At 48.9% G+C, this 13,274-nt stretch overlaps 1 protein-coding gene across 1 annotated transcript; it reads right to left on the bottom strand.

The window, feature by feature from the left end:
• Nucleotides 1–657: 657 nt before the first annotated feature.
• Nucleotides 658–5,710, bottom strand: SPINK1 (serine peptidase inhibitor Kazal type 1). Its single transcript, XM_035899509.1, has 4 exons — nt 5,656–5,710; nt 4,130–4,170; nt 3,406–3,518; nt 658–739 (listed from the first exon to the last, which is right to left on the bottom strand). Exons 1-4 carry the CDS (start codon nt 5,708–5,710, stop codon nt 658–660), a joined length of 291 nt encoding a protein of 96 aa, XP_035755402.1.
• Between the last annotated feature and the right edge of the window lie 7,564 nt (nt 5,711–13,274).

Genomic DNA, 13,274 nt, shown 5'->3' on the forward strand with positions numbered 1-13,274 from the left:
CCGCCCGCCCGCGGCCCGGGAGCGGCTGCCGGCAGCAAAGCTCCCCAAGGCCGCTAGAGGAAACAAAAGATTTTTGCCTGGAAAAACGGTGCCTTTTTTTAGTTTTCCCAGGCACTGGGTAGCTGTGAGCTGCAGGGCAAGTCTGAGGCTGGCGGCTCTCGGTGCGCAGGGACCGTGTGATGGGGCACTGGCGTATGGACGAGGCGGGAGACAGGTCAGCATGGAGAGGACTTGTTGGACTCTTCCTCCTGGCAAAGGCCCTGGAGTAAGCGCTTCAATGCCCTGTATTTAACAACTGTAATTGCAAGCAATGAGGATGCTAAAATCTCCTATTGCTTGGATGCTGGAAGTTTAGGGAAGGGCAATGAAATTATTGATGCAAGAAAGAGTCTCCTTGTTTTTCCAGAGCCTGGCTCTCTCCTTGGGCATGCCCTTGCCTTGTCCCTGCAGCTTGGGCAGTAATTTGCTTCCAGCTCTTTATGAACATTACCAAAACCTACTGTATTTTTCAGGAAGGTTTTTTTAAATGTCAGGGAAGGGGGTCTGAGGTGTGCGTAAGAAATCTCAGTGCAAGGCATGTCAATGCTTCCATTTTATTAGGAGTTTGTATAGGTGAGGGACAGCTTTGTGCTGTCTTCTCTGGAGTGGTTGCGCCTTTTAGTTTTGAACGGAGCTGGAGCGTGGAGAGGGCTTTTGGCACATTCCCCTGTTCTTTATGCGCACGTTAGTGTTTCTTTGCCTGGAAGAGAGGTTAAAAATGCTAGAGGATGCCTTCAGGTCCCTGATACACAGAAGATCCTGGCTCAGAGGACAAAGAAAGAAAGAAAGGAAAATGCTGCTTAGATCATCATTTAAGTGTTATTCACAGTAAGTAAGGCCACATATTCTTGACAGGGAGTTCAGGGTTACCATGGACATGTGTTAATTAATTCCAATAAGCACAAGAGCTGGCACTTCCTGACACCTCTTGGCAGAATAATTCACCTCTGTGCTGTAGGACAACACTAAGACACCTCTAATGCCTGTCTGGCTGCAGACGATAAAGGTTATGACTTTGTTTTCTGGGTTTTTACAGACAAATGCCTGCCATTGTGCCTTGCTTGGGCTTGGGTCTGCTCCCAGCCTCCCCTCCTGATTGCTTTGCAGCAAAAGTGAGAAAAATATTAAAAAGGCACCTGCAAAAAAATATTGTTATTATTTTTTGCCCAGTGGTGGACCTAATTACTCTGAATTGTTCCATTTTCATGTGGAATCGTGATGGTCTCCTCTTTGGAAAGGCAAACCCATTTCTCAGGTGCATAGAGAAATGCTGGTAAAATGATTTTTAAGCTGTTTTGCATTTTGCAAAAAACATTTTGCATGCTGGTCACAGTGAAGTGACCAAAGGCAACAACTGAGACACTGCTGCCACAGGGATGTGCCAGATGCTCTTGCTGTAGTTATTCCCAGACTCCTTGCAGGCCTCCAGCTCCTGTCAGACCAGTTGCACACACAAAACTGCAAATGACACTTCATCCTGCCTCTTGGCTACCTGACTTTTCCCCATGGACCGAAGCCTGATAGATGAGGGCGCTCCGTTTATCTTTCTCCCGAGGCATTTGGCATCAGGCAGCTTCAAAGTCCTGGTGCCTGGCCCAGATTGCCCTGACAGGGAGACCAAATGGCTGTTGTTCCTATCCCCAAAACTTCTTCATTTGGGAATGTTACAGGGAAGCTGCAAGGCTCTGGGCTTTGACCTGCAGGAGCAGCACATTTCCAGTTGCAGCTACTGAGAGCTTGCACGAATGGGAGTTTGAAGAAGTCCAGGGACACAGTGCCTGTCAACGCAAGGCGAGTGCCAGCACCAGCTTCTCATCCATCCCTTCCCTCCCCTGACTCCCGTCTGGCTCTGGATACACCACCGGCTCAGTCTTTTTCTTTTTTGTACCACTTCCTTTCTTGTGACCACTGAGGTCTCCCATCCCGCCGAAGCAGTGTTCTGTGCCAGGGGGACATAGCATCCTCGATGCCACTTTGCTCCCTGCGTAGCTGGCTTTGAAGCCTTCCTCACTCTCTTTACCCCGCTCTTGGTGCATGGCCAAAGCCCTAACGATGTTGTGTCTGAAGAACCTCCCACCCCCATCTGTTGCACAATACAGCTGACAGCTGGTGCTGGGCTGCTGGCTTTCAGCATGGTCATTACTGCCCTGCCATGCCACGCCGGGTCATTAACCATGGCGCCTTCGTTCAGGAGATCCCACCCAGCCTGTCTCTGCCTGACTGCATCGTCTTCAGCCTTAAAATGTAAAACCAGCATTTGAGCAGGCCAGGAGCAGAATATGGGGCAGCAGCCTGGGTTAATGAAGGAAAGAAGGGAAAACCAGACCAACAATTCTTATCCAGGCTCTTTTTCCTGGGGATCTGGACTCTGTTTGTTACTGCAGAGTTAGCTGGGAGGCAATGCTCCTAAAAGCAGAATTTGGCTCCACAAGCCCATTCATTTAGGGATAGATAGGAAAGCTGGAATCTGAGCTCCATTAGAGATGTCTCTGCTGATGGCAGATGGGAGTGTGAGCCTGAGCACCAAAAATCCCTGACTCCAACAGGTAAAGTCAAGGGTGAAAGTCCCTTAGCCCCAGAGACTGGGGCATCTGGCTACAGATAAGACTCAACCTTCCCAACAGAGGTTTTTGAACCACCTAATAGCATTGAGTTGGAAGCAATTCCTTCACTTGTCTGACACAGAGTACTTCCAATGTATAAATATATTCAAAATTATCTAGGGCCCAAGCCAGATGAAATGAATCAAGCCTTGCCAGAGATGTCGTTAGCATTTGGACCTGGCCTACTGCTAAGACAGTGCAATCTGGCACCAGCACAGATTAAATATAAGGCTCATCCTTAAAAATACTCGCAGCAAATTGTATCCCTTCATATGCAGAGAAGACAGAAAGCAGAGCTCAGCTATAAATTGCTGGGGTGAAAAAACATAGTTTTTCCTCAGCTACCACACATCTGAGGTCACCTGGAAAAATACTTTTCTGCCTGCATGCTAAATCTGGGCAGACTTCGAAGACTTTGCCATTTGTCTGCGTTCCCGGACAGCTTGCCAGCACAGTCTGATCAATCACTGCAGCTTGGCAGCTGCAGGTGTGGGGAGATTTTGGCCATGCGGTCCCTGCTTGTGGGCAGCTCGTGTGCCGCAAGCTGCACACAGGGGACCCATTTTGCAGGCAGCGTCCACGTGCTCGCAGCAGCAGGTGCTGCATCTGCGCGGGAGGCCAGATTCATGCCAGATGTGCCGGGCTTGCTGCCCACTCTCCACCCAGCTGCATGCAAACAGCTTGCTTTCTAGGAAATCCCAGGCATATGTAGTAGCCCTCATCTGCATGATATTTAAGACTTGCAGGAGGTCCAGATACTCACAGGTTCTGAAAGCACAGCAGACACTCATTGCCATATAGGAGGTTGTCCGTGCCACAGACGGGGTCAAAGATCTTTGTACAACCTTTTCCTAGGTCATAGTTGCTACAAGCTGCCTGGAGATGCAAAAAGGTAATTTTGAAAATATTAAGCATGCTTTCAGTTTACCAAAGGAGCTTTGCGTTCACAGGGAGGTGAGTATTTTGTACATCTTGAAAACCCATCCCAGCTTGCTCACAACTCTGCTGTGAACTCTCAGAAGCACTGGGGCTGCCTGTCACCATGCTGTGCCTTGGCCAGCTGAACTTCACTCCTGCACACCCTTACGAATGACAATATTGAGTAAGGCTCCATGGACAGGGTCTGATCACATTCTTCCCAGTTCTTATTTTTATGCCACAGTGATACCTGCCCTTGCACTTGCAAGCTAAAGAGTAAGGGGAGCTCTGATATTCTTGGCAGGTAACAGCAATATTCAGCTCTTTATTAACAGTTTTCCTCCACTGAGCGTGGGGAAATGCAGTGGGAAACCAGTACCATCACTGGGATTTTGCTGTGGCACAGCAGGTGGAAGGAGGTTCCCAGTCACTGGCATCTTTGGGCTGCCAACCCAGCAGCTCACTGTACTTCCCTGTATTTAGCAACTCTGGCTCCCCAGTGTATGGGTTAGTGCTGTCTCACCGAAGCTGGGGACACCCTTGTGCTACACAAAAATAGGAGCTTTCACCTCTGTTCCTTTGCCAGCAGCTCCATCTGTCTCAGCGTTTCCTAGAGAAAGAGTGGGGAGAGAGAGAAGACGCCTTAGCACCCATCGTTCGGGCTGGTTTCAAGGGAGACCTACTAAAGATGCTTTAGCCTGAGGACTGCGTGTCTTCACTCCAACCTTTTGCCCCAGCAAACAATTTCTTCCCTTGGATCTCCCCCATTTTGCAGCCGGGTCCCTTCCCACTGCATCTGCCTCTTTCCCCTGGCAGAAACACTGTGATGGTACAAGGCCCTGTCAAGGCCACGTGCCCTTCTAGTGAGTTTCCCTGCCAGCTGCCAGTGAGCAAAGGTGGCTTTTGTTGTCTCTTATCACATGCTCATAGGTAACTGAGAAACTCCTGCTGATGCTGGACCGGTGCTAGAGTAAATCCAGGGTGATTTTTCTGGTGTCAGTGGGTTTGTACCGCAAGAAAGCGGTGAAAAAGACAACTTGCTGAAGGTTTCTACCAGAAGGAGAAATGGGTGGACCTTGAGGTCTCACACCAAAGCTGGTGGGAGCAAGCCATGACTTTGGTGGTCTTCTCCGTGGAGAAGCTGGCCTGGAACTGACAGCTGGGATCACGAGTGGAACATGCAATGGGTGTATTTTGAAAAACAACCTGAATTTGTTCAGCAAAAGGCAGTACTGAGAAGACAACCTTGGGTGCTTATAGATCCAGAAGTCATCTAAATGGAGGATTTAGGCTACATCTACATTAAGAACCAATAGCAGTGGATCTCTGGAGTGAAACGGTTTGGTGATGTGGACCTGATAGCCACCCTGTTTAGGGTGTCAGGGATTTTACTTTGGACTAGCACTGGTCCAGACCCAGGAGATGTAGCTCACTACATGCTCAGTTCAGCTGAAATGAGTCCAGAATTGCGCTCAGAAAGCTCTGCAATGGCAACCACTGCACAGTGAACAGGATAACGGAGGACTTGTTTCAGAAGCACCCTCCTGTTCTGAATGAACCCACGAATGCAGAAATCCCTGGTGAGCAGGACCTGAAGAGCAGCAGCAGCAGCTCATGTTCTCATCCCTCTGCACCATATGGGATTTTGAAAACACAGTTGGCTTAAACATTGACTTTGGTTGCGAGAGCTGCATTTTCCCTTGCATAGATGCGCTTCCTGTCTTCCTGGGTTTGCTTTTTTAAAACCAGAACAGCACCTATTCACTCTAAAAGAATTGCAGTGTCCTAGAAATGATCAGCTCCGGGACAAATTCCAGCCCTGAAGGGAGAGCGTCAGACCAGCAGGTCTGTTCATTTTTGGGAGTAGGTACCAGGCACCCTCTTAAAGCCTTTCCTTTAGGCTTGACCACAGACCACTGGTTTAATGCACATTAGCCATTAAAGTGCTCTCTGAGGATTGCTCGCTTTCCCTGCCCAGGGCCGGAGTAAGGTCCCAGCCTCAGCTGGCCTGTTCCCAGGCTCACCTTCCCACCCGGCAGACCTGGGAGCTTTAGCAAGGAGAGGGAATGGCTCCTAAGCAATATGTTGCACTCACCTCGGTAGCAGCAGAGTGCCAGGGAGAGGAGCAGGAAAACACCAGTTGCCTTCATGGTCAAGGTGATACTTTACTGGAGACAGCAAAGAGGAAACAGGAGACTTCTCAGGCTTTCAGAGGTCTTGTCTCTGGCAGTCTATGCTGGGACCTTTATACCTTTCCCCATTGCTGGCACCACCCTGCATGGCCAGCTCCACCCCGCAGTCTTGTGATGACAACATTCACAGCCCGGGGACAACACCAGGTGGCAAAAGGCTCATTGGTGTGAGCAAGGATGAAAGCCTCTCCGAAGCCAATGGAGGTAACAGACCTTATCACTGGCAAGAACTGGAGCCACATCTCAGGTGCAGGAGACAGCCTTGGGTCTGCACTGCAAGCCGGGAAAAAGTGACTTTGTACAAGAAGCAGGTTGGAGAAATGGGCAGGACGGCAAGGGAAATACCTGTGTTAGCATGAGCAGGGTGGCTTTGATTAGTGTCACTGCCACTTGCAGGGCTCTGGGTGAAGATGGCTTTGATCCACACATGCCTTTCCCGGCATGATCTGCAGAGCAGAGCTGGGGTGTTGCAGCTCCCCTTCCCACCCCGGACAGATAGGGACAGCACCTGCCAGAGAGCAGAGAGCTTGGATGTGCTTTGGGTTTGCTTATGGCTGCATATTCAGTGCTGTTATTTTGACTGCACATCTCTCTGATTGCAGGCAGGCAGCCGAAACGAGCTCATTGGGCTGGATGCTGCTCCCTTCCCCTCTCCCTGCCTGCAGTTTGGAGTAAACTCTGGGGATTTCCTACATTTACTCCACCAATGGTGCATTGCGGAGAGTGGATCAGTCCCTTGGGTATTAGAAGGATTAATTAATGTTTCTAAAGCACTTTGATATCTCAGCCATAAATCACTGGAGAAGTGCAAAGCAAATTATTACTAATGGGGGCTTATGACTCAAAGACAGATTTTTAATTAGCTGAACAGGAAAAAGTCAATGCCAAGAGCAATTCAAGGAGCTGTTTGTGAGACAGAAATCTCAGCTCAGTCTGCAGCTGCTCCACTGTCCAAGGGAGACCCCAGTCTGAACGTGCCTCTGGAGGACACTTTCCCCTGCCAGGAGCATTCCTTGTGAGTTTGCTTCAGTGGTGATGGAGATTTTCCCTGCTCTCATCTGGGCTTCCCTCTGCGCTCCCTGAGGCGACCTGCAACACGAGGCTGAAAGAACTGCTTTTAATGGCATCTGTTATTTTGTTAACTCAGAGAGTAAAGCCGGCTCTGGGTGTGACCAGCTCACCAGCTGTGAATAGTGGTGCTGGGTGTTGGTGGACCTCTGTGAGCAAGCACCAGTCCTTTAGCATGCCTGGGACAAGGATTCACATGGTGTTATTGCCATCTGAGGAGCAAGGGAGGGAGGTATGATGTTTTTTTATACCTGAAAAAGGTTCATCTCAATCCAAACTGTCCCGTGTTGCTGCTCCAACACACCTGCCGGGTTCACAGTGTAAGTAAAGCCAATAGGTGCCAATAGGTGCTTTGGTTTCACTTCCCAAAGCTGGAAGGGGACTTACCAAGGGCATTTACGGTTATACACCAGGGCAGCTGGGGAAAAGATTCTCCTCTTCAATCTGTAACACATGTAAATAGAACAGTGCTGAAAAGAGTTTCTCTGATTACCTTTGTTTGGGATGTGCCCATTCCTGGTAAAACACATTTGCACATTTTTCAGTTTAGAGATCCTTGCTGTACCCAGGAAATGTGATAGTTTTGATTGTCCAGAAACAGAAACATCTTTCCTCAGATTCCTTGGAAACATCCAGGCACATTTCCAAACTTGAGTTTGATGGGTAAATCCTCAATGTTTATGAGAGCTGCTCTGCAGATGGGAAACTGGGTTGTCTCCTGGGACGTTTCAAATGTGTGTAATGCCACTGTTTTCTCCTTTCCTTCCTCCACAAGTCAGAGGCATCAAAGCAGAGACATGCTGCCAATCTCACCCTGTCCCTGGACACTTCTCTCTTCATCCTCTTATTGCTTAGGCTCCTGACAGATTTGTGCTTACTTAATTTCATGTTCGTAACCCCTCCCAGAGCTGTATGAGATTAAATATGTTACTACTGAAGCAGGTTGAAGAAACTCCACATTATGCAATACAGTGGACTGAATTTAACAATTCCACAACGAGTTCAGCCAAAGCAACTGATTCAAGGGCAATTGCCTCTGCCAAAAGAAGAATCCAACATAGGCTGCTAGTGCTGCTGCAGCCGAACAGCAGTCACGCTGGGTTTTTAATGCAGTCTTCGTTAGCACTTGCCCTTCCTTTCCCAGTGCCTCTACTGGCACCTGTGTGTTTATGAGATGCCTTCAAAAACGTGGGATTTCAAGGCTCCTCTCCCCTGATTGACATCTATTCTATATCTTTCAGGAAAATCAAACAGAAATGCTTGGGGCTTATTTGACTGGGGAGGAATGAAAAAGAGCTGCGAACTGCTATTGCACTGGGTGCTCCTGGTAGAAGGAGCAGGAAGATGTCTTCAGCAGTGTGGGCTTTCTCAGGATGTGTCACCTTGTCAGAGCAGCGTGTTCCTCCAAACACATCAGCTGGAGGAGTAGAGAAAAATGAGTCAGGCGGCTCTGCCAGCCGTGCTGTGTGACTTGCTGAGCACGGCGCCCACTGCGGAGAAGTGGAGAGGACAGGCGGACCCCAAAGCAGGTGCTGGCATGGGACGCCTTGGCCACCTTGTTGGGTGATTGCCACCATACACTCTGTGATTGCTGATGGTGTCTTCTCCTGGCTTTTGGAAGGCACTTGGAGGAGAAACCGTTGCCATACAAGGAACGCGGGGAAGGTGCGGTGGGTAAGGAGGTAAGCTGAACCAAAGGTGGAACGACAGGAAGAGGCGATTCTCCTTCTGCAGGATGAATGTCTGCATCATCTTTTGGACAAATCTGAGCACTTTCAAGTTACATTTTTTTGAATAGTAAAGTGTTGCAAAGGAATAAAAAATTGCATTGTTAGGGAATGAAAAATTTGGGAGCCTACCTACTTCCCTGTTATGACCCATCCACGACAGGCTGGAGGAGCACTTGTTGTACCAGAGCTGGAATTTGCTTTTTGTGAAGACTTGGTGTACAGAGAAAAGCCACCAGTGCCCTGGGGAAATTGCAACAGTGTCACCAGCAAAAGCCCTTAAAGATCAAACCCCAGACCCAGATGATCATGAATCACAGCTTAGAAACCTCAAATGATTCTTAAGCCTCTTCAAAATAATGGCATTTCCAACAGGCTCATTTGGGGTGGTTCACGTTTTCCAGCCTTATTCTGAACCTGAGAGAGAGAATGGGCTAAAGGAGCAATCCGGCGCCTGGTATTTGGGGCGATAACAGGGAGATGTTGTGACACTTGGCACAAGTTCATGCTTACTGGGGGTGCTGGGGCTGTATGGGCTTGTCTGCTGGTAAGTGCAGGTGAGGGGTGACCTCTTGGCCCCATCCCAACAGTGTCCAAAGCCCTGCCACTGAGGAATGGCTGTGCAGCCATGACCTGCACTGCGGCCCTGTGCTGGTGGCATCCCTGAACCTCAGTCCCTTGGTGGAGGTTGTGGGGACCTTCCTTGGGATATGTGAAGGGAAAGCATCTTTTGGGGACCTGCAGGAGAGTGCTCAGTGCTCAGGATGGTCAACAAGGCAGGTAGGGGCTTTGCTGCAGCCTTGTGATGGGTGGCACCGGTGGAGGTTGGAGAAAGGCTGATGCAAATGGGAAGGCCGTGGGTGTCACAAAAGAAAGTTCCCAAGATGCTCAAAGCTCTCTCGGGTCCAAAAAGCTGCTTGTGTTGGATTTGAAGGCTAAAAATCCCTAAAGCTGTGTTAACTGCTGGGTTTGGCAGGCCTGGAGCTTGCAGGTGAACCCAGGACTGTGCCTTTGGTATTTGAGATGGGTTTGGAAGCAGTTGGTGCAGACAGTGGAGAAGAGCAAGCCCCATGCAGCAGTGTGCCCATGGAGGGGAGGAGGCCATCTGTGCACACAGGAGCCCATGGGGAGATCTCTCTGCAAGTTGCTGGGAGGGAAGGGGGATGGTGCAGCTGGATCCATTCAGGCATAGGAGACAGATGAAGCCGTTTTGCATCAGCAAGGTGAGAGCTGGCCTGTGTGCAGTCGTCAGCTGCTCTTGTATCCAGGGGATACTCCTCAAACACTGATTTTTCCTGCAGAAAAAAACCAACCATAATTTGGTCCATAGTGATTTTTGTCTTGGATTCTTTCCCATTAATGCTGAGAAAGCTATTTTGTTGCTCTGGGTGCATGGAAGATATTGAACCCTCTGACAGTTTGTGAGTAGCTGCTGTGAAAACATCACTTATTTTCTCCAGCTATAGGAGAAGCCCAGGACCATATCAATTTCTTTTCTCTTCTGTCCTGGAAGTGTTTCCCCTGGGGCCTCTGGTTTCTGGGGAGGGGGCTGAACGTTGCTACAGGACAAAATTAATAAATTATCATTTCTACTTTTATTAAAGCTTCTGTTTGTTATCTTTCAGCAAGGGCAGCATGTCCGTGTTAGTGACCTTTGGAAATCTGCAGGCGTCGGCGGCTTGGCCTGAGGGTGGGTATTGCTGACAACAGTGTCTGAAGACAAAGGCGTCACATAAATCAGAGCTTGTTGGATTGTTCAGAAGGGGCTGTGCCTGAATGCCAGTCAAATGCTTCCTGAGGAGGATGAATGTGCTGGGGACAGGCAAAGTGTTTGCAAGGCTGAAATTGGCTGGGGTGCAACTGCACAGCTCTCTGGCGTGGTGGTAAATTCCCAGCCCAGCTGGGTCTCTGGCTGCAGAGACCATCCACCCTGGGGGGATCCCGGGTCAGGAGCAGTGCAGGGGGTGCTGCCTCCTGGCAAAACTTTCTCCCCTGGTGGTTTGTGCTCCTCTCCTTGGCTCCCATGCAGGGTTTCCATGGGCCCTGGAGGCAGTGTGAGCACATGGGATTGGTCACCCAGGAGCTGAAACGTGGAGCTCTGCTCTTCTTGCTTTCCCTGGCATTATTGGAGAAAAAGCATTGTTTTCCCCCACTCCTACAGAAAATGCCAAAAGCAAAGAATTCCTTCATAAAATTGCTTCTTTATTAAATCCTATCTGTCTCCCGCCTCCACATGCGACTGCCTGTGCGGCTGCCAGAGAGATCCAGGGCAGAGTGATTAAGTGCTGTGGCTGATAATTGGGCAAACACAGTTTTCAGTCTCCTCCAGGAAGGCACTCCCCTTTCTCCAAACTAGAAGCAGCACCTCCTGCCCACTCCCTCTTTCACACAGCCGAACAAGACAGGAAGCATATGGTATATACCTTCCTTTCAGGGTCACAGACTCCTGGAGGACGATCTGGTCAAACCTGACCTTCTACACAGCTCAGGCCAGCTCTGCCCCTGCTCCCAGGGACCACCCATCCCTTGCCCAGGGCTGCACATCGCTCTGAAGTGTGCGTGGGGTAACTTAACAAAGAGCTCTGGTATTAACCACCCTTGATAAGGATCCCGGATCTCTGCTGCCGTGTCCTGTTTGCATAAATGATCCTGTTGGCCTGCAGCTATTGTTGCCTTTAGGTCCCCTTTTCCCCAGGTGAGTTTGAAGTGATTATATCTGCAAACTGATTCTTTAGAAAAGTTGGATGAAGTCCAAGCGGACTCTGGGGGCATTGGCCTGGCTGCAGAGCTGCTGCAAAGCAGGTGAAGAGTTGGCCAGGTCACCGGGAGAAGACAGAGCCCCAGCCCTCCGGGAGCTGCACAGCAAAAGGAAGGGAGGCAGGGGAGACAGTCTGCAGGAAGGGTCATCCCAGATGGGTAGCAGGAAAAAACCATTCACCATGAGGGTGGCCAAATGCTGTTGCTGGACCAAAAAGGCTGTGGAGTTCCCATCCTTGCAGAGGTTCATAACACGACTGAACAAGCTGCTATTTTCTGCAGAAGCTTTCAAAAACCAGCAGACAAGCAACAGCCTGTCCCCTCCGTGGTCCTTAACTAACCCGATGTCCCCAAGACTAGGAGCTTTTTTTAGTCGAGGTCTGAAATGCAGAAAATTTTTACATAGTTCCTTAATTTCTTGAGAACATTTTGTCAAAGTTTGTGTCAAGGTTTTATAATACTTTCCATCGCTTTATAAGCCAGTTGATAAAACAAAAAAAATTTGCGAATGACTCATCACAACCCCAGAAAAATTTGGCATTTCTAGCTACTTCTGTGAGTTCCATTCACAGTGCTAATGGCTATTGAAACATGGCTTGCTCCCTGGCCCAGGACTCAGAAAAACACTGTTGTACTTCTGATCTCAATGAAATATGTGACTAGGGGAGGCTGAGATGCTTAGGCCCAACACTGTGCCATTTCAGACAATTAGAGGAGACAAGACTTTTCCAGCAGAGAGCTCTCAGCCTGCTTAGCTCCATGGGAAAAAGTGGTTATTAAAAAAAATAGAAATGTGTGGAAAGGAAGGGAGAAGTAATGGAAACTATGAAATAAGGCTTTCATTTCTGACATTTCTTCTTTCTGTTACCTATGGAGAGATTTTAAAATGAGAAGTGCATTTTTTCATAGGCTGATAGAAATGAGATTTTGGGAGGAAAAAGGAAAAACGTAGTGGACATGGGCTAGAGCTTGTGACAATGTTTTTGTTGCTGGACTCTGATCCTGAACATCCCAAAGGGGGAGAGAAAAGCTCAGCAGAGGTTGGAAATGCTGAGCCTGTTCCTGGAGATGGCTTTTCCTCGAATTTGTGCTGCCATGAGGCACCATGAGACCCACGTCAGTTCAGAAGTCCATTCATAAATTCAAACTTTATTCTTGGCGAGCTCTTACCCTGCCAGCATCTATGTCTAGTTGCTACAGCCACAATAAATGTGCACTTATCATTGTGTTAGTTGTTCGTATCTGCTCTCTGGTGTGGAAAAGCAATACTCCCTGACCCCCCCGCCTGTGTGTCAGCATGCCACACACCTGTCTGGGTAAAATCTCCCCAAAGCTCATAAACGATGGTTAAACACTGCTGATAAACATTACCTGACTGCTATTGACCCTTGGGTTGGGCTGAGATTAGATAAAGCTCAAAGGCAGAGGCTGAAAGTTTAAGGCAGCTAAAATAGGGACACTGCGAAGCTTTGGGCCTTAGCTGATGGCTGATGCTTATTGTCCCTACAAAACGTGCTTTGTTTTGAGTACCGGAACCTGTTCCCAGGACACGGATAGGAGGTATTGGGGGAAAGATGCTGGGGTATAAAAGCATTGGCACTGGCAGTCCTGCCATGAAGGGCGATGCTGTGGGCATTGATGGCGGCTTCCTGTGCTTTCAGCGTTGGTCAATGGCCTTGATTAAAGAAGGATTTTGTCTTTGATTTAGGGAGCCTTTGAACATAGTGGCTAAACATTTCCTTTCAATCAAGGGTTTCCTTTTGATTTCTGCATGTAGTCAGCTCCTTACGTCCCTTGGTGAGCTTTGCACTTGAATTGCTTCCCTAATAAATGTGACATTATTCTTGGTGCCTTGTACGTTTTCAGCCTGGTTGTGAAAGCAAGGTGCTTTGCAGTGAAAGCACCATCTTCAGCCCATCAGGGATACGACGAGCAGTCCATTTGCTCTGGTAATAGAGATGAAATAATCC

This window comes from Egretta garzetta, unplaced genomic scaffold (genome assembly GCF_000687185.1).
Source record: "Egretta garzetta isolate BGI_Z169 unplaced genomic scaffold, ASM68718v1 scaffold121, whole genome shotgun sequence".
In the NCBI taxonomy this organism is placed as follows: domain Eukaryota; kingdom Metazoa; phylum Chordata; class Aves; order Pelecaniformes; family Ardeidae; genus Egretta; species Egretta garzetta.